Below are 21,896 nucleotides of genomic sequence, written 5' to 3'. Positions count from 1 at the left end.
GTCTTTTTTAAACAAATCATAGTTTAAACAATTATGGATTAGTATACTAGGTTAAACAAATTCTCCCGGTTTCATAGTAAACAGGGAGGATCTTCATTGCATCACAGTTATTTATTATGTATATTAAGAAGCAGTGCAATTTACCTTCTGTAGCAATTTGAGTATCCCTGCTAGATACAGGAGAAAGGCCTGCTTAACTTGTATTCCTTCTATCCCAGATATCACCCAACATGGAATGGAATGGAATGGAATGGAATAGAATAGAATAGAATAGAATAGAATAGAATAGAATAGAATAGAATAGAATAGAATAGAATAGAATAGAATAATAGAATAGAATAGAACTTTATTGTCACTTTAAATGTACACTAATCAGTATACATTAAAATGAAAGTTCGTTGCATTCAGCTAAGGATAACTATTATGCCTATACCTAGATGCACACACAGAAGCTGATAAAATCTTTGTACCTGCTATCCACCAAAGGATAGGCCAAACTTTCCCAAAATGGAGCATCCATTAGGGTGGACTAAGTCCATAATTCTGAGTCAGGATAGTTTTCTTTGCTTTCATAGTATCTCTGATTGCGTATGAGAGATGATGATGAGAGAAAATATTGCAAAGTATCAAACATCTTGGGTCACATATCAATCACTTTTAAAATCATGATTCCCAATAAAATATATTTTCCTGTGCTGTTCATATTCACACTCTACTAGTTGATCAATCTCAGATCTAGGCCATTTGGCCAATAAAGAACTTTGTACAAGATTGTTAAAGCACTGACCTTCTCTGGCAGCATTTTGAATGTAGCTAGGGTTTCTGAAGGGTGGGGGATGAACCACAGGTTCAAGAAGGATTGTCCATCACTGGACAGCAAGCAACGAGGTCGTGGCTGGAATGACCTGATTGTTAACAGAATAATTGAATTACTTGTACAAATAAATTCAATGGTACACAGCACCCAAGAACCACCAACTGATATTGGTTTAACCCCACCACTTTATTCTTTTTGGCACTCCAATCAAGTTGGTAAGGAACTCTGCAAACAAGTTACAAACCTGGGATCACTGTTAACTTTTTCTTTTGATTCTTTTTCATCTTTTTTCTCTTGTGGCAATCCTATGGTAAAGTATTTGTTTTTCACCCTGGGAAAGCCATCCAGCATTGCTTTGATACTGTTATAATAGGCAACGATCTGACTTCGAAGAGAGTACTGAGACATATGGTGAGTCAACCTAAACAGGATCCAAATCTTAATATCAGAAGAACAATCTAGCTAATATTTTTTTAAAAAATTAGAGTCTTGATATTCAAATGGCCAACTTCAAAAGGAAAGTTTCAAAAATTTATCAGTGCTGCTGTGAGATCATAATGCATAGGATTTTATCTTTTCCGCCTTAGCAATGGGTAATGGTGGAAGAATGGAGACTTTCATTAATATTTCTTATTGTTTCATTGTGACGGTATCAAGTCATTACTTGACTTCCACATTGGAAAATAAACTTATTTATTGTAGATTTTTAAGTCAACCTCCCAGCCTGTGACATACTTGCCCCCCATTTTTAAAAAAAAATTCCAGTCACAACACTTATAATATCAGAAAGAGCGCAATGCTGATCTAAATTACATACCCCCCATCAGATATTCTGGACTAGAATTCCTGAAATCCCTGAATACTAGTCATGTTGTTTGAGTTATAATCTGAACTCGGTGGAATCCTTCTGTTTGTTTATCTCTGATTCTGCGTCATGATATACGATATCAGTAGCAATGGCTACTTCCTTCTGAGACTCAATAACAAAACCAGCACTGCAACAATCCAAACTTCATGGCTTGAATATCAAGGCAGTTTCTTCTGCCTTATATGTAACACCAAGGTTGATGAATGGTTTATTTATATAAATGCTATAAATATCCAGTTCGCATAATACACATTGAAAGGTTATATAAAGGATTAATTGGGTTTTTGGTTTTCTTTCCTGCTTTAACTAATAACAGAACGCTATGTATCAGATGTTTCAATCTGTTTCATTTTAGGATTATATTTACTCTTTAATTCCTCTATAGCAGTGATTCTCAACCTTGGCCCACCTGAAGATGCGTGGACTTCAACTCCCAGAATTCCCCAGCCAGCTCTGCTGGCTGGGGGATTCTGGGAGTTGAAGTCCACGCATCTTCAGGTGACCAAGGTTGAGAAACACTGCTCTATAGCCTCTGCTGAATAAAAGTCAACATTGCACCATTTCCTACCATAACATAGACTGTGGGGAAAAACAAACATACTACGTATGACTCTTCAGGAGAGATACTACATATATTTCTTGTACTTGCCTGTGGCAATATTCAGCAATAACTTCTCTTTTGACTTTTTCAGCTTCATCCTAGAAGACATTAATGCCACTTGTTTGTTACCTAAACTGTACACAGCTGTAATAATTATATATGAAATGTTGTAAATAGAATACCTTGAATTCAAGAGCTAACATATAGGAGTGGAAAGGCACCCTTGTTTGCACAACTATTTTTTAAAAAAAGTTAAATATTTTAAAAATATTTTTGCTACAGGTTCTTTAGGCGCTATATAAAGTAACACAATAGTGGCCCTGAAGTCTGATTTTCAACTCAGCCCATTCGAGATTTTTTATATTGTCTTGGACCTTTGAAAGGATATTTTAAAGGAAAGCAGGTGATTGTAGTGGAAAGATTCAGGAATCCTCTTAACACTTCTCTGATTCCAATCCCAACCTGATACATTCAGAATTATTTCAGTGTGTTGACGATTTACCTAATCTAATGCCCCAACTTCTGGGAATATAACAATACATATACAAATAAATTGCATAAATATATAGATTTTAAAATATAAATAGGATTTGATCCTCATCCCTGTTCTCGGAAAACATTTTTGCATAACAGTTCCCTCAAATAGCAAAAGAAAATTTGAAAGGTTACCATATCTAAAGAATCACCACTTGGCATTTTATGGTAACAATTAAAGAAGCAATCATTATTAAGTTTTGTTTTTCAAGTATTCCTAAGACTTTACTCCTCTATTATTTCTTTTCATACAAACATACATTCTTGTTCTTATTTAGTCTGATTACAAGACTGACTTACCATATTTTCCGGCGTATAAGACGACTGGGTGTATAAGACGACCCCCTACTTTTCCTGTTAAAATATAGGGTTTGGGCTATATTCGCTGTATAAGACTACCCCTCTCCCGAGGCACACCATATAAAATTTAAAAACATCAGATTTGATTTCAATATGGTAATTTTAATTCAAGCGGTTATGACAGTATACAGTGCCCAGCCAATTACGGCGAGCGATGTATTTTCTATTAATGAATACAAGGCCTGCCTGCTCGGATTGGCAGAGGGTGTGACATCATCAGCCCGCCTTCCTGACTCCAAGACAGTTGGAGCAGTCCAGCCCTGATATCTAAACAATATTGGAAAATTGGATATTCTAAAATTTCTTAATTGGCTTCTACTAAATTTAACAAATTGAGGTGGCAGTAGAGAGGGGCTGTCTAGCATAGTCACCCTAAGAGGGGCTGGATCGCCTGTTAGGCATTGCAATTGAATCCCCTGCTTTCCAGATAGAGAGGTGAGGTGCTTTAAAATTGAGGTTTGTGGCTTACTGTGCTTATCTCCCTTTCCGATTGCCAATTACTGCACTGCACTTGCCTCGGAGGTTTCTGGCCGCGCCTGAGGGAAGATTGACTTTGAGAGGCTTGGAACGATACCCGGTGTATAAGACGACCCCGATTTATGAAATGATTTTTGGGGGGGTTAAAAAGTCCTCTTATATGCCAGAAAATATGGTATTTAAAAAAAAATATTTATTGATTGATCCTTTTTAAATAGCCACCAATCTCATAAAACATGGCTGCAGATACCTAAAATATATTTTATATTTTAAATTACAGGTAGTCCTCCACTTACAACCATTTGTTTAGCAACTGAAATTACAATGGCACTGAAAAAAGTGAATTATGATCAGTCCTCACACTTATGACTGCAGCAATATTCTCCATGGTCATGTGATCAAAATTTAGGGGCTTGGTGACCAGCATGTATTTACAATGGTTGCAGTGTTGCAGGGTTGTGTGATCATCATTTGTGACTTTCCCAGTCAGTTTCTGATAAGCAAAGTCAATGAGGAAAGCCAGATTCATTTAACCATGTGATTCTCTTAAGAATTACAGTGATTTGCTTACAACATGGTCATAAAATCGAGACAATTGATTTAAGTGTCTTGCTTAGCAATGAAAATTCTGGCCCCAATTGTGGTTTTAAGTTGAGGACTATCTGTAAGGACAAAAAATATCCAAAAGCTTAAAGCCAAAGCTATTATTGTAAAGTTGATAAATAACCCTTTAAAATTATAATCAAACATTGGTTAATTCCTAAACAATTTCAGATACACTTACTGGATTTTGTATTCTACTTCCCAAGAGTTCTTTCTTCTGAATGAATGTATTCAACATCAAGTCCCTTGGACCCTGTTTCTCCAGCTGAATTGAAACAAAAGCCTCAGTAGGTCTGGAGAATGAAGGAAAATAACATTACTAAGAAATACTACTAGAATGCAAACTGTATTCAGAAGTACCATTTTATTATTTGGCTGTGCCCAGGCATTAAACTTTCTTTACACATAATGCTGTTGCTTTTCGGGTTGTTGTTGTTATTGTTTTTTGCTTTTATGAAGAATTAAAAACCATGGATTATAGTAACAGGATGAATTAAAGTATTACAATATGTTAAGTATGTACACAAATAAGTCAAACACTTGGAAGGTTTCCCATTTTCTGTGATATCTGTCTGTCTGTCTGTCTATCTATCTATCATCTATTGTGAGAAGCCACTTCCTCCCAGAAGAATGAAATATTTTAAGAAATATTAAAAAGGCAGAATATTATATTTCCCTAAAGGAGAAATAGAGAAACATGATCTTGGAGACAGAAAACAGCCCCTAAGTCTCTCTTAATAGGCCCCAGCAGATATTTTATGCCCATTGAGAAAGATTGGGCCAGCCTATCTACAAAACAAAAGACCTCTATCTCCCAGATGATGGGATTAAGAAATGACCCTTCAGGACATAATAGAATTAACCCTCTACCATCTAGCGGTAGAGCTCACCACATTGCACAATCTCCTGGGGACATTGCATCACTCTCCAGGCTTCAACCAAACTTAGCTCAGACAAGCTACAGAGCCAGCTATGACCCCTGCAACAGCCAAAAGAATACATGTTCTTGCACAGGAATAGGAAGTTCAAATGCAAAGCCCAAGAGAAGGTATAAAAGCCCCTCACTCTCAACTCCATGTGGTCAGCTACCCAGAATCACACATGCTTGGTGGTTCTGCTTTGTCATTAAACCATCTTTCCAATCAGTCTCCATGTTTCCAGTGTCTTTCTCCCAGCTTGGAACTGAACCAGATGGATATTTCTTCCAACATTATCCATCCATCCATCTATTTATTTATATTACACCTTTTATTATTTTTACAAATAACTCAAAGTGAATGTATGTTGTTTTCTGAACCCCTACGATCTGTAATACTGGCCTAGCAGCAGTGCTGCATTTGGGAATCTTTCCCAACTATGTCAGCATGTTGCTAAACTAGGAGCTGGAATCTCTCCACTGAAAACACAGACCGCCCTATAAGGCACAAAGCAGTAACACGCTGATGTATTTGAAGCAGCACTAGCTGTCTTAAGATGCCAGTGGTACAGCATAAATTACAAATCAAAATCAGCGGTGGAGCTATATTATATTCTGGAAGACTTGCCTTCCCTTTTGGAAGATCCCTCAAAAAAGGAGGAGGGATAAGCTCTTTGGGAGCAAAGGCCTTTTGGGTGTAAGGCTACTTTCTGCAATTGGTATTTAAACCCAGAGAGCATTCAGACACAAGAACAGCAGCCATTCTCTTACAACTGCTTTACCTAGCCGTAGCCTAAATACCCAGATGCTCTGATTTTTTTAAAAAAAAATATTGTTTAGATTTAAAGTCTCTCTCTTTCCATCAAAAAGGAAGTTCCCTCCATTTTATTCTACAGCCATCCCATGAAATAGGTTATGCGGATAGAGAATTATGGTTTCAAAGTCACCCAATGGGTTTTCTGTGGCTGGTTGGGGTTCTCTCCAGTCCTCATTCGGCACATATGCCCCGACACCATGAGAGGTGTGTGCGTGTCTCTTTAAGCTACCTCTTCGAATTGCAACCTCCAGCCGCAAATCGCCTAATGGAATGAGACATCGAGGTATCCTCTGCTTCACTCCCAACTGTAGAACTTCTTCCATTTGGTGAGCTGTTGCTCTGGCCTTTCACACTCAGGTGTCCTTCCTGAAAAAGAAGAGCAACGAGGTCTCTTACTCAGGAAGCCACTCAGGCAAGTTGTTGCTGTGGAAAACAACCACCACTGAGGGCATTATGAGAAATTTAAATGGAAGTGGAAATGGAAGTCTCAGTGGCTCAGATTGTTGAATATTTTTATAAAGGAGAGAGAAAGGTCAGTGTAAACGGAGGCCCTTGTAAGTGTCCTGGAACTCAGCACATGCTCTTGGATGCTTGTGTTCTGACTAAGGCTTCCCCAGCAGCACGAAGCCAAGTCCTCATCCCGATAAACCCTTTTTATTTAATTTACAGTGAATTCCTCTCCAGCAAAGTCCCAGCCCACAGTCTTTCAAGATAGTTCACAATTACCAACTTTTATCAGGCTTAGAGAGTGGACAGGCCAATATCTTTCAGACGGCACAATACTTGGCAAGAATGCAGGAATGAACTAATTGTCTCCTGCAAACACCGCTCACCTTTCGGCCCTATGGGAGGGACCATTCACCGTCCACCTGTGGCCTTATTCCCAAGTCAATCCTTGTTCCTTAGCTGTTCCCTTCATCTGGCAACTCTGCGCATGTGCACACTGGGAACAGGCTCCAGCTGTCTGACTCTGAAGGCAACTGATAACTGTCAGATGGCCCTGGCCCCATCTCTGCCTCCGACGCAGAGCACTTGTCAGAGCCTTCCCCAGACTCCAAGTCTGGCCTATGTTCCTCCCCAACCTCCTCACTGTCCAAATCTGCTGCCAGCTCTGCTGGCCACTGGTGGGCCACAACAGCTTGATGCCATCATATGGGCCCTGTTGAACATTTTGACTCTGCAGTTTCAAGTTCTTTTAATTTGGCTTCTTCTAATACTCCCCACCCCCACCCCCACAAAGAAAAACAGAAAATAAGAAAAGAACAAGAAAGCATTAAATAGCCAGAAGGCAGTATAGGTATGGAGCTGAATAATGTTACTGAAGGAAATGCACATATTAAACGTGCTGCTTTTTACTCAGAAAATAGCTATCCAGGTGGAAAACTAATGAGATTTTTAAATATATGTATATTTTTAATCCTCTCCTGTTTCTGAAAAAAACAGGCTCAATTGGAAACAAAAATTGGTTAAAATCTAATTTTAACAGAGCATTTAAGAGGAATATTATGATTTCCTGAGGCAAATTGTTAGCTAAATGATAAGTCTGCACCGATTTCCATTTTATTCTTTTTTATATTATGCATTTTTCTGAAAAAGATAAGCCATGTGAACAAAGAAGAGAGAAAAAAGATGGTTGCCTACAAATCACAACCAGCAATCCTTTTCCCCTCTCAGAAAATTCCAATATGGAGCAATGATGATAGTGTTTGACTTTTACCAAGCAACATGGCTTAAACTTAAAGGCAGACCCTGAAGAGTGTCCTGGCGAGGAGGAGGTGTCCTAATTTCTTCAAAGGATGGCTGCAAGGATTAAGAAAAGTGGTGTGGCTGGTATAATACCCTAATCTTGCATAGTATGACACACTGTTAAATAAATAAATGCTGTTGCTTCCTTATAGGCCAGTGATGGCGAACCTATGGCACGCGTGCCACAAGTGGCACGCGGAGCCATTTGTCAGGGCACACAAGGCACTGCCCTGTCAGCTGGCCAGCGCGCGCTGGCCAGCTGAGTTCACCTTTTTAAAAGCTATTTTTCGCCTTCCCCAGGCTCCAGAGGCTTTATTGGAGCCTGGGGAGGGTGAAAAGAGCCTCCCCTGCCCCCCGCCGGAGGCTTCAGGAACCGTCCCTGAAGCCTTCGGAACGCTTAAAACCACCCTCCGAGCAACCCGGAAGTCACTTTCGGTTTGCTTGGAGGGTGGTTTTAAGCGCTCCGAAGGCTTCAGGGAAGCCTCCGGACGGTCCCTGAAGCCTCCGGAGAGCCTCCGGGGGGGCGGGGGAGGCTCTTTTCGCCCTCCCCAGGCTCCTATAAAGCCCCTGGAGCCTGGGGAGGGCGAAAAAAAATGTTAAAATGGGGGGGTCGCACGTTGTGCGCACATGCGCACTGGGGGGGTCGCACGTTGCATTATGGGTGCGGCACGCCTGCACACAACCCCCCTGCGCTCCCCCCACTTGTGGCACGCGAGCCAAAAAAGGTTCGCCATCACTGTTATAGGCTATCAATAGACACTATTCATAATGACAGTATATTATTTCTAGCCGTGTATGACTCTATAAAAGAATCACCTGTCCTATGACTTTTACATTATTGTATGTCTGCTTACATTATTACATTGCCCTGGTGGCACAGTGGTTAGAGTACAGTGGTTATAATGCAGTACTGCAGGCTACTTCTGCTGACTGCTGGTTACAAGCAGTTCAGCACTTTGAATCTCATCGGTTCAAGGTTGGCTCAGTCTTCAATCCTTCCAAGGTCACTAAAATGAGACCCAGATTGTTGGGGAAATATGCTAACTCTATAAACTGCTTAGAGAGGGCTGTAAAGTAATGTGAAGCGGTATATAAGGCTAAGTGCTATTGCTATTACTATTGCAGGCTAGCTCTGCCCACAGCCAGGAGTTTGATCCTAATGGGCTCAAGGTCAACTCAGCTTTCCATCCTTCTGAGGTCAGTAAAATGAAGACCCAGCCTGTTGGGGGCAATATGCTGACATTTGTAAACGACTTAGAGGGTGCTGTAAAACATTATGAAGCAATATATATAAGTCTAAGACCTATGTATGACTGAAGCAAATGTCTAGTTTCAGAAACAAGATTTCCTAAATCCCGGAAGGTTAACAACAATGTCTGTAATCACATAAAGCAGATGCAACCTAGTGAGATCTGCCGTTGCCTTATTTATGGAGAAATTATATCTATTGACAAAGACTCCATCATTGGAATAGGGCCTTCTCAATCAGGATATGTGACCTTCAAATAGTTGACGTCAGCATATCTGGAATATACCCCAGATGAAAAAGGCTAGCACAGAAAGGTACCCATAATCTCACCTTTTATTTTTCTTTGACAATAATCTCCTCTCTGAAACAGAGATGTGTCTGACATTTTCCCAGTAGAATGTAGGTATAAGGCCAAACAGCATAGAAAGCAGATAGCAAAGAAAGACTCCCTTGTAACTTTTTTGCTTTTGATTTTTATGTTTTTTTTTTAAAGACAGTGGTGGAATTTGGTCTTTGAAAGGGAGGAAGAGAGGGGAAAGTTGCCAACCTTTAAATCTCCAGTTAGTGTCAGCTGCCCTGAAGGACAAAATGCAGCCTGCTGAACAGCTACAAGGAGCATGTTTTTATGTGTGATCTGGCAAGCAAGAGCAATCTGCAAGTTTTCCAGTCCATACTGCTTCAGTAGCAGCTGAAGGATGAAGATAAAAAGATTAGTGGTCATTACAGTGTAACATTGCACATCTACTTCCTTTAGGTCTAACCATGAGGCTATAAACATGCTTCAGTTGTACAGGTAATCCTCAACTTACAACAATTCATTTAGTGACTATTCAAAGTTACGACTGCACTGAAAAAAAGTCAATTATGACTGTTTTTCACAGTTATGACCATTGCAGCATCCCTACCAGAGGTGGGTTGCTCCTGGTTCGGCCCAGATCAGCTGAACCAGTAGTGGCGGCGGCGGGAGGCTCCGTCCACTCACCTGGACGCTTCTGCACATGCGCGCACGAGCATGAGCAAACCGGTAACGCCGGGATTTAAAAGCCACCTCTGATCCCCATGAAGTAATCAAAAGTCAGATGCTTGGCAATTGACTCGTATTTATGACATGTGCAGTGTCCCAGGGTCATGTGAACATCTTTTGTGACCCTCCGACAAGCAAAAGCAACAGGGAAGCCAGGATCACTTAACAAACTGGTTACTAACTTAACAACTGCAGCAATTCACTTAACAACTCTGGCAAAATCCGCTTAACAATTGTCTCGCTTAGCAACATAAGTTTTGGGCTCAAATGCAGTCAGAAATCCAGGACTAATTTTGCATGGAGTTTGGAAGCAACAGGATCTAATTCAGAAAATCTCTTAGTCAGCCTTCACTCCAGATAACTATATGTGCGTGTAACATTCTTAAGATGTGTGTGTAACAATACCTAAGATTTTGTCATTATTTCCCCCCAGTTTATATACAAGCAAAAACACAGTGTGCATTGACAGGCTTTCCAGTCTATCATATATAACCTTGTCATTTCCAAATAGTCTTTTGTTCCGTTATCACCATGTCTGTTGCTGCATAGCATTTTCAACATTAGCCAAAATTAACTACATGCTGCCACCTTCTGTGATAATACTTTAGCCCAAAACAATTTTAATCAAATGCCATAGACAAGTAATAATGTTGATCAGAAGATCTCCAGTGAACATACAGAAGCAATAGTCATTTCAGCAATGATATGTGATTGATTAAAATCAGTAATCTATTTTTCCACCCAAGATCTCTGCTACACCTGCTCCACTATTTAACACTGAATTTTCCTTGGAACACAAATATCCTTTTTTCTGTTTTGGACAGAGCATACTAGGGGTGGGTGGGGGATTCACTGAAATTAACACACACACACACACCCAACACTTCAGAATGACTAAATTGTTGCATAATGTGACTTTCGGTATAGTTTAGAATTGCATTTCTTGCTTCAAGATTTGTTGAAAATCTAGATGCTAAGAGGTTTAAATCTTCAAACTGCAGTTACAAAATATTTTGTTATTTACGGAATCTGTATGACTCTGGTCAGAAGTACAGTCATAAACACTACTGGTTTAGTACAAAATAAAACAAATAGGAAATACCGTAATAGCTTTGAGACAGGAATAAAGAATATTTCAGTTACCTGCAGAATGCTCTCCCTGGTGCAAAAACTAAATTTTCCAATTTGATTGTCTATATCTTGGATTTCTAACATTAAGTTAGAAGGAATATATCTGCAAAAGAAAAGAAAGCAATGTATACATGTTTATCTGCTGAAAACATTTATAAGCCTCTGACTTACCTGTCCAGGTTAAGGTCCTGATCTTCTAGAAGTGAAGCAATGAATATTGGTGAGAACTGGTCAGCCTTCTCTTTGTGAGTTGCACATTCAAAGTACACAGGCCGTAAGTATAAATGAAACTCATTAAAGCCCATTTCTTCTGTAAATTCTTTGTACAGTCTAAGAAGAAAAAGGATGTACATATTTGAACTAACCACTTATAGTGGTCACTCTGCTCACGCAAAACACACACATTCATTTCCTGTCATATTTTTGTTTTGAGTTTTATACCCAGAGAAAATAAATATAGTTGTATAATACTTCAATCCATACTTTCACTTTGTCCACCGCTAAGATCATTTTTGCTGACACCTACCACAAATGGGCGTTAAAAAAACTACATGCAATTTTGTCTGTGATTTGATTACTGTGATCACTGCATCAGAAATTCTAGCTTACTTCTTTTGGATTCTTTCCATGGCTAGATGTTCCCTGCTAAGCCAAGTTGCAGTTTGGGTTATTAGGAAAAGATAAGTAGAAAGTTTTGGTGTATTTATAATATTTTCTAACTAATGAACATGCCAAAGTAAAAACAACCAGTATAATTTGATTTGTTAAACACATTTAAACAGTACCAATCAAAAACATTCAACTGCAATTATCAACTACCTATGCTACAGTTCAGATTGAAATATCAGGAGCTTCCCTTAAAATAATGGCTTTCCCATGATCTATAGTTGGCCCTATTAGTTTACTCAACTTTTCAGTTGAGTAAACTAATAGGGCCAGCTATAGATCATGGGATCAGACTTTATACTGGATCAGGATGGAAGAAGAGGAATAATGATTTCAGTTAAGAACTTAGTAGTCAATAAGATGATGTCAATTATTTGGGAGAATTGAAGAGAGTGGGGGAACCAAATCAGCAAGAAGATAATTATTACATTGAATATGGATTTTGCCATTATGCTTTTAAAGATTAAAACAATAGTACAGGAAAAACTTAGATTAAATTAAAAAAAAATTGCTGAATTTCAGTACAACTTTCTACAATGATTTCCTTTGTGCTAACCTGCCCAGTTGTGCTCCTTCTACTGCTGCCTCAATCAACCGATGGCGGAGAGTTAGAAGTTCAAGGACTCTTGAAAAGACATTCAAAGTAATAGTTTGTTTTTCTTTACTTGGTCTCTGTTCTTCTTCTGATACCGATTTCAAGGCTAAAGTAACTATTTCTCTTATAATAAGAGGATCCTCAACCAGAACATCTGCAAATATCTACCATGAAAGAATAGTATTTATCAATGTTTAATTCAAAGAATATCAATGGATTGTTGTATTGATCTTACGAATGATACTTTATTGTTCAAGACATTATTTTGTATCATGGAAATATTTGATTAAAAGATAGGAGAAGATGGAACAAGAACCTTCAGATGACTGGACAACAGGCAAGTATGATTATGGGAGGAGATGTTCTTTTTTACTTTTAAGCATAAACAGCAAATAGGTTCTCTTAAAGTACAAATAGTACCCCATGCCCAGCTCACAAAGAGAAATGGCTTAACTCCACTGTATCAGTTTATCCCTGCAGTTAAATTCAATTTTGTATCAAGATACCAGTCCTTCCGTATTAGAAATTTAATTACGTAGAATCTATAATAGGTCTACAAACATTTTGAATTATCTCTATTAACCCAATCCTATATGTCTACTTAATGAGATTAGGGCCTCTTAGCAGCAGAAACCCATCCAAATCCTTGTATGTAGAACAAAAACATACATCTCTCTGAATTTGAGCGCCATAAAAAGATTCTGGATTTTCCATGGTCATCCATCCATCCAACGAAAGTTGAAGTATTTGTTCCTCCAAATGAATGGCCGCACTGGCTGTGTTTGGCCTACAGATTTGTTGGAACTCTTGAAGGACATGATCTAGAGCTTTAGGAATTAAAGATACTAGACCAAGGGAGGAATGGAATTCCAATAAATACATGTTCTTCAGAGCTGTACTTTAAAGGAAAAAAGGGTTAAACGTATTATGACAGAATAGGATTATTTGAAAACAAATTAATAAAAACTACCCCAACCCCCAAAAAACTACCATATTTTCACACCGGAATGTAAGAGTCACCAAGATTTTGAAGAGGCAAATTTTTTAAAAAAGTTTTTGCACTCTGCAGACCTCCCGAAAACAGCCCATTTTTTGTCCAAAAAAAAGTGCTTGCATAGCCTTTAGGAGGCTTGAAGAGTGCTCCTGGGCGCTGGGAGCAAAAATGAGCAAAAAACAACCCGTCTTTCGCAAAAACTGCCCCCTTTTTGTCAAAAAAAGGGCATGCATAGCCTTTGGGAGGCCTATAGAGTGCTCCTGGAGGCTGGGGGGGGGGGGCAAAAACCGGCCTGTTTTTTGCTCATTTTTGCCCTCCCCAGCCACCAGGAGCACTCTATAAGCCTCCTAAAGACTATGCATGGCCATTTTGGTGAAGGGGGTGGGGTTTCAGGAGGCAAAAAATGCTGTATTCAATGTATAAGATGTACCCAGATTTTCAGCCTCTTTTTTGAGGGAAAAAGGTGCGTCTTATACTCCAAAAAATACAGTAATAAAACATAACCATAAATGATAAATAATGCAAAATGGTAACTATTCAGAGGTGAAATGGATTGGAAAACAAGCATTGTCTTAATTGAATGTATGACTCAATTTATGTTCTTATTTATCCATATATAAACATAGCTGCAGTCTTTTAGCTCAGTGCACTATATATATCCATACATACCAGAATGATGATAGTTTAACATAATTATTTTTAAAAATACATTTATATATTTACTTATAATGTAAATACACAGTTGAAAAGATGACTTTCTTAAGTCTATCTTATGAGAAAGCAGTGAAGTAAATAAAGATTAATACATTATTACAAAATGGAAGGGAGGAATAGATATTGCACCACACAGCAGATAACACAACTAAAAAAGTCACAGATTCTTTGTTTTGCTTGTAGTTCTGGCTTTTAAGATTTAGGGAGCCTTCTCTGTTGAAACGCTCTTATACGTTTGAGTCCAAGTACAGTGACATGATCCTGACTTTTTAAAATAATACATTACAATTTGTAAACAAATATTTTAGGGGATAATGAAATTTTATAAATCTTAATTGTTTGCATGTCTACTATTAATTTAGAAATTACTCCATGTACATATATGCATGCTGAACACAGAATTAATGCCTTATTATTATTACTAAGTCTGAGAAATGAGCATTTGCAGCTGGAAGAACAGCGTAAGTAAAGCTATTTTGTCATATGGCTTGGCTGGTTGAAATAAGAATTGCTTGAACCCAAGTGAATAAACAATGGGATTTGCTTGTGTGACTTTCTTATTAAACAACAATAGCAAACATGAGCTCCATTATAAATCTATGTGCCATATTAGAGACAAATGATACTCACGGGCTGTTACTGAGAGCAATTAACTGCTTTGTAACTATATATGCGGGGAAGCCAAATTCAGAGATACAACCTTTAGGACCACCACGCCAAATTTGATGATTATATTTACGTTGATTCTCTATCTGGGGGGGGGGGGGGGGGATAAAAATAAAAAAAATCTTGTTACATAAGACATAGCATTTTCTGATTTTAAAAAACCTATTGTATCATGACTTTAGTGGTACAGGAAGCCTGATATAAGCAATTAAAGTGACACATAAATTGAATTTGCTACATTCACCAGCTTCCATCTGTTTCTCATCCCCATTTTCAATCTTTTGCAGAAACACCACATAAACAGTAAATAGATGCTAACATCTGTATTTGGATACCGGCAGCCAGCATGCCCTGGCACATCACTAGTTCAAATACTAAAAATTGAATGTCATGTATTTAATGGAAAAGATAAAGAATTAGATCCAAAGTTATCCTGGCTAAAGGTAAAGATAAAGTTCCCCTCACATATATGTGCTAGTCATTCCCAATTCTAGGGGGCGGTGCTCATCTCTGTTTCAAAGCCGAAGAGCCAGCGCTGTCTGAAGATGTCTCCGTGATCATGTGGCCAGCATGACTAAACGCCGAAGGCGCACGGAATGCTGTTACCTTCCCACCAAAGGTGGTTCCTATTTTTCTACTTGCATTTTTACATGCTTTCGAACTGCTTGGTTGCCAGAAGCTGGGACAAATAACGGGAGCTCACTCTGTTATGCGGTGCTGGGGAATTGAACGGCCAAACTGCCAACCTTTCTGATCGACAAGCTCAGCGTGTTAGCCATGAGCCGCCGTGTCCCTCTACTGCAAAGTTCTACTGCAAAGAGTGTCAACTTACCTGCCGGTGCATAATATCTCTCACCAAGCAGAGGTGAAGCTTGAGACAAGTGCATTCATCTCTGTAAGTGTTCACAAAATACCCAAGGTGGAAATCAAATCGAGGACGTCTGTACATGATGTTAGTTATTACTTGGGCCAATGCAAATCTTTCTTCTGAATCTAAAGCATGTTGGTATACTTCAAAGTAACTATCGAGAAGCTGAAAATATATTTCAAACATATATTTCAAACATATATTTCAAACATATATTTCAAACATATATTTCAAACATATATTTCAAACATATATTTCAAACATATATTTCAAACATATATTTCAAACATATATTTCAAACATATATTTCAAAACAATAAGCAAGAAATGTGTATTTTTTCCTTCATTTTGTTTTAGTTTGTTTTTGCTTTCTGCTGATAACGTAAATATTTCAGTTGGAAGCAAATACTTCTGAGCGTGCTGCCATATATAAATTTCTCAATGAGATTCTCCGCTCTGCCTATTATATATCTAGTGTCTTGCTGTATCACACCAGTTTTTCAAAAATCAAAATAAATATGTTCAGAACAATAATCCAGGTAGTTCAGTTAAATCAGAGGGATTGGCGGAGTGAGGCAAAGTGCGTGTGCTGAGGAAATAAATAAAGTCCTTATTTTATGTTATCCAGCCTCCCTTGTAGCCTGTAAACCAAACTGTTGCTCACAATAGCGATAGAAGAGGTTATAATTTCACCAGAGACAAGCAAAAACTAAATCCCAGGCATCTTCTGTATCAAGAATGGACTTTTGGTGCTCAGCTATGCAGGTAGTCCTCGATTTACAATGATTCATTTAGTGACCGTTCAAAGTTAGAGAGACACTGGAAAAGTGACTTATGATCATTTTTCACACGACCATTGAAGCATCCCCATGATCACATGATCAAAATTCGGATGCTTGTCAACTGACTCATATTTATGACTGTTGCAGTGTCCCATGGTCAGGGGATCCCCTTTTACGACCTTCTATCAAGCAAAGTCAACGGGGTAACCAGATTCACTTAATAACAGTGTTACTAACTTAACAATTGGAGTGATTCACTTAACAACTGGGTTAAGAAAGGTCAAAAAAGGGGAGCAAAATTCTCTTAACAAAGGTCTCACTTAGCAACAGAAAGTTGGGGCTCAATTGTGGTCATAAATCGAGGACTGCCTGTACACTTTTGCTTCAGGCAGCAACATTTAGTAGGCTAGGACAGGGGTCAGCAATCTGCGGCTCTGGAGCCACATGTGGCTCTTTCATCCCTCTGCTGCGGCTCCCTGTCGCTAAAAATATGTGTCACAACCGCCAATGTGCGACACCCATCAGCACACAATTTATTGAGCTTTTCGACCCCCAGCAGGCCAACCATGGATAAATCCAAGAAAAGAAAAGTTTCAGAAGAAAACAGAACCTTTAATTCAAATATGTATGCTGGTTTTGGGGGCACTTGGGAAATAGCCAGACACGGGAAGGGATTTGTGGCTCCCGGTGTTTTCTTTTCTGTGGGAAACGGGTCCAAGTGGCTCTTTGAGTGTTTAAGGTTGCCGACCCCTGAGCTAGAGATTACATAAATACTGTATAATTTTGTAATTTAGGGGAGAAGGAAAACATCCACTATTCTCTCCTTTTCTTATATGTTATGGTTGAAGTGACACATGAATGCACCTCATCAGGTTAATCATGAAAAAGACACAAGCTGAAATAAGGGCCTCCATTTCTAGATGTAAACAGAACATAAGATTTAATGTTGGAAGATGCCCAGTCATGTACGTGAGACGAGCAGCCTTAGGAATCGATTTATTAAGTAAACCCATTTGCAAATATGAATAATGTGTCCAGTCCAGCACACAATTAGTTGCCCCGAGGGTCGTGATGGCAAACCTATGGCATGCAGCACCCTCTCTGTGGGCACGCACAATTAGTTGCCCCAGTTTAGCTCCACCGGGCATGGGCACGTGTCTCCTGCCAGCCAGCAGGTCTTTAGGTCTCTGCCGCACAAGGGGGGTGCGCAGGCATGTGCAGGGGCCAGGGTGCATGGGGGGGTGCATGCACATGTGTGGAGGGCAGGGGAGCATGCTGGGGCAGCACAGGCATGAATGGGGGGCGGGGTGCATGCAGGGATGAGGCGTACATGCACGGGGCGGGGCATGCACACATTGCATTTTAGGGGCTCGGGCGTGCACGTGCTTTGGGCACTCGGTCCAGAAGAAATTAGCAATCACTGCCTAGGCGATCTGTCAGTGTCACTAGGAAGACTAAACTAAGAAATCAACTAAATTGCGATGATAAATTCTGCTATGATAGCAGAATCTCCCAAATCTGGTTCTGCTGTATCTCCTCCTCTGTCTCATAGTTCAGTTAATTAGGGAGGTATATGTCAGCCTTTGCTTCGCTACTTGCTTTCAGCCGCCATAGAAATGGGGAGGGGAGGGGCATGGTATTTGGGATGGGAAATAAGTGGTGCAGGAGGATAGTTAAAAAGGGAGTTTTGTTCTCACCCTCTTCTGCACATGCTGATGACCGAGGTTTGGGGTTGGTCAAGGCCAACCGTCCTGCATTCCAACCTGATGATACTTCTTGGAGATGCAGCCACATGACACCTAAGGGATTTGCAGATTGGGCAATGGGGTGGGGGTTGTTGGGGGGGAGCAGGTTGGGCAAATGTCTGATATATTATGCTTTCGCGCGTTTCTGCCTCAGACCTTGCTTTACTTCGCTGCTATCTTTTCATAACCAGTAAAAGTATTCTTAATTCTACAAATGGAGTTAAGTGGTTTCTTTCTTGGTTGCTGAAGGAGGCGTGCTTGACAGTATCTCTCCGATCCACTTCCAAATATTACCTGTCTTTTATAATCTTAAAATGTGTCTCACCCTCACCTCCACCCTGGCCACCGATCTTGCATATCTCTATCAGGGTCATCTTTCTTACTTTCTACAGGGTTTTTTTTTCAGGAGGTGTGTGTGTTCTTGATTTCTAAGAAAACCAATGAAGCATGAATATGTATACCTGCCACTTATTTTTTAAGAAATCTGCTTCACAAGTCCAAAGGTCAAGCAAGACTGCCGATCGATCCACTGATGTTTCTGCCCGCCTTGAGTAGCTGTTGCTAGAGGAATCAGGCCCTGCTTTCTGGCCTCAGAAAGAAAAGGATAACGCAAAAGACTTCAACCCAGCAATAACACATTCAAGCAGTCACAAACACTTGCAGTTAATGAGGCCCAGATAAAACATAAGCAGTGAATTCCCTCTCTGTTATCAAGATTTTCCTGCTTCACAGAACTGAAAATTATCAATATAGGTATACTTCAATGGTGGGTACCGACCGGTTTGGACCGGTTCGGCCGAACCAGTAGTAGTTTGGTGGCCTGGGTTGCTGGAACTGGCAGTGACCCGGGCCTGCCATGCTGGTTTTCCGAACAGCGCCGTATGTGCCGTCATTGCGTTTTTTGCTTCTGCGCATGCGCAAAGCAATTTTTATTGCTCTGCGCATGCGCGCGGGGCATACTTATGAGCGAACCAGCAGTAGTGATTGCCGGAACCCACCCCTGTATGCTTACTATAATTACAGATGCATTACAAATAAATAGTGACCCCGAATGACCAGTAAGGTTAAAGTTTCAAACAAGCAGTGCCTCCGGAGCTACTTCTCCAACAATTACTTCGAAACAACTATCTTTGGTTCTATTATTAGTGTACTAAGTAATTTCTGTTTTGGGGATGGCTGCTTTTTGTGATAGTTTCTATCCCTCAACTATTGGTAATATCAGAGATATTTCAGGCCTAAGTTTGTATAAAGGCCTTACCTTTGTCCATCTCAATGTACTGACTTGCCACGGGCAAAAGTTGCTTTTCTGTCTCTTTCAGGTCTTGCAGGGCCACATCATACATGACTAAAGCCCCTCTCTGATCCTGCGTATGAATGTAGGCCTCTTCAACGGTGTAAAAATCATCATGGTTCTCCACCTCAGCAAACTCCATGAACTGCACACTTTGGACCTGTGGAGCCATCGATGTTGAAAAGAAAACATAACCGCTGACCAATAAATCCATTACCAAATAGTTGTGCACTTCGGAGGTTTTTAGGCCACCTAAATCGCCTCTGATCCATAATCCATCACCCTTTAAATTTAAGGAACCTCTTATTCCTTATTCATTCATCCAGGTTGTAGCTAGAAGGGATAAACTGATATCCATTCACTCAGGTTCATATTGAAATACTTTGAAGCTCTGACTAGTTTTTTCCCTCTGCGTTTCTAGCAAGAGCTGAAGTCCCCCTCACATAGAACGTGGTTTGTTTGAACTGAGCTTAATGCAATCTAGGCTAGTTTGGTTTGTAAACAAAATCACTAAGTCTTGTTCAACAAACCAAGATTATTGATTAGTGGGATGTGTGAACTTAGTTTTAGCATACTGTCCTTGTCTTATGACCATTTGTTTAATGACCATTCAAAGTAACAACAGCATGTCTTATGACCGGTTCTCACACTGACAACTGTTGCAGTACCTCTATGATCATGTGATCAAAATTCGGGTGCTTGGCAACTGACATGTATTTACAACACTTGCAACATGCTAAGATCACATGATCGACATTTACCACAGTCACAGAGAGTCTCCAACAAGAAACATCAAAGGGGGAAGCGGGATTCACTTAATGACCATGTGATTTGGTTAATAATCGCAGTGATTTGCTTAACAACCATGGTAAAAAAAAGGACATAAAATCAACTGCAATTCACTTAAGGACCGCATAACTTAGCAACAGATGTTCCAGTCCCAATTGTGGTTGTAAATCAAGAACTACCTGTATTTGATACTTGGCTGATCAGAATACTTAGGTTTACAGAATTAAGCCCATTAGTAAACCTTCCTCAAATAAGCTCAGACTTGCATGACTAATATTCAGAGAACTGGAAGGTGTTTTTTTTCTTCCTTAATGCACTGGTTTACTGTTTCTATTTTGGAACTGGCATTCTGACAGATAAGAAGTTTAAGCTCTGGGTCAAAATAGAACACCCAATGAAACCCTACATAATTTGGATGGTCTTGGAATTCAGGTTTAGACTTTATTACTTTGCCCATTTCCTCTTGCAAATGTACTGGGGATTTTCCTAAAGACAATATACTGGGCCTCATGTTTTATTTTTAAAGATCTATGACTATGAAAATATTATCTAATACAGGGTTCCCCAAACCCTGGGCCATGGCCCACTACTGGACCTTGAGCCATTCAGAACCAGGCCACAGAAATAATGGGCAAGCACCCATCCCCACTTGCGCGAGCAGCACCCGAGCCTGTGGGCGCATTCCATTTGTGCCAGCAGCAGGCATACACGCCCGACACGCATACAAATGGAGGTGTGCATGCACACTTACCCACTGTTCATGTGGAACCATCCCCCCTCCCCATCCCCCCCATCAGCCCACAAAGCTGGAAAGGTTGGGGAATTCTGTTCTAGTGTGACCAAAGCCTCACCTTATAGTCAGATGGAGTGTAATGCATGTACGAATGTGAGCTGAGACCCCCAAAGGCGCCAGTGCCTCCTTTGGCTGCGTTCACCCAGCTGGCATCTTCTGCAGTGGAGGTCAGATGTCCGCTGCACGAGGCAAGACCTGAGGTGCTGATGGTCAAAGTTCTTTCAATGGATCGGAAATAGTTGAGGATTCCCAAGCAAATTCTCTGGGATGTCATTGGGATTAAACAAGGATGAGTATGATGATAACAATGCCAACTGGCAAAAATACACAGCCTCAGGCTTTTATACAGCCCTGTTTATGTTTTTTTTTATTACCTGTAATTCTCTGATTCTCAAATGGCGTAAATAAAGGACAGACAAGTATCCACCTTTTCTCATGGAAAGGCCTTTGTTGGGTGCTTGCAGGTCTTCATCTAAACCCAGCAGCTCCGAGACAGTCAATTCGCTATGGGTTTTTTTCAAGAAAGGGAAACTGAATCACATTACTGTACCTCAGACAGATTTTCTGTTATATCTAAATTAAATAATCTCTTTATATTTCCTTCCTAGAAGTAAATTCCCTACCAAATTCACTTATATAGAATGCCTCTGTACCAGAACAATAATTAGAAAGGATGGATTCTGATGCAATCAGATTAGGATAAGGAGAACTTATGAAAAACCATATAAATGCCATTATCATTTATGCTTGTGGAAAGCTTGCTATATCTGAAAATGCCAAGGAGTAGAAGTCAAGAAATAGCACCTTCAGCTTTTATAATATTTACAGTATAGGATATGAAATGTTTGTT

At 39.8% G+C, this 21,896-nt stretch overlaps 1 protein-coding gene across 1 annotated transcript in view; it reads right to left on the bottom strand.

Moving 5' to 3' along the window:
• The window catches only part of LOC309387108 (coiled-coil domain-containing protein 162-like), a 54,560-nt gene extending 33,406 nt beyond the window's left edge, over positions 1-21,154 (bottom strand). The window contains exons 1-15 of the mRNA XM_081943313.1: positions 21,105-21,154; positions 19,432-19,624; positions 18,635-18,762; positions 15,611-15,811; positions 14,743-14,864; positions 13,074-13,302; positions 12,366-12,568; positions 11,315-11,473; positions 11,156-11,246; positions 9,536-9,676; positions 6,223-6,359; positions 4,442-4,553; positions 2,335-2,384; positions 1,062-1,238; positions 788-905 (exon numbers count right to left, since the gene is read on the bottom strand). Of these exons, the coding sequence (XP_081799439.1) occupies positions 788-905; positions 1,062-1,238; positions 2,335-2,384; positions 4,442-4,553; positions 6,223-6,359; positions 9,536-9,676; positions 11,156-11,246; positions 11,315-11,473; positions 12,366-12,568; positions 13,074-13,302; positions 14,743-14,864; positions 15,611-15,811; positions 18,635-18,762; positions 19,432-19,624; positions 21,105-21,131 (2,088 nt within the window). The 5' untranslated portion in view covers positions 21,132-21,154. The remainder of the gene's footprint in view (positions 1-787; positions 906-1,061; positions 1,239-2,334; positions 2,385-4,441; positions 4,554-6,222; positions 6,360-9,535; positions 9,677-11,155; positions 11,247-11,314; positions 11,474-12,365; positions 12,569-13,073; positions 13,303-14,742; positions 14,865-15,610; positions 15,812-18,634; positions 18,763-19,431; positions 19,625-21,104) is intronic.
• Between the last annotated feature and the right edge of the window lie 742 nt (positions 21,155-21,896).

This window comes from Natrix helvetica (genome assembly GCF_964273705.1).
Source record: "Natrix helvetica genome assembly, chromosome: 2".
In the NCBI taxonomy this organism is placed as follows: domain Eukaryota; kingdom Metazoa; phylum Chordata; class Lepidosauria; order Squamata; family Natricidae; genus Natrix; species Natrix helvetica.
Note: the sequence above shows the minus strand (reverse complement) of the source record. Positions and strands in the feature narration are given on the sequence as shown.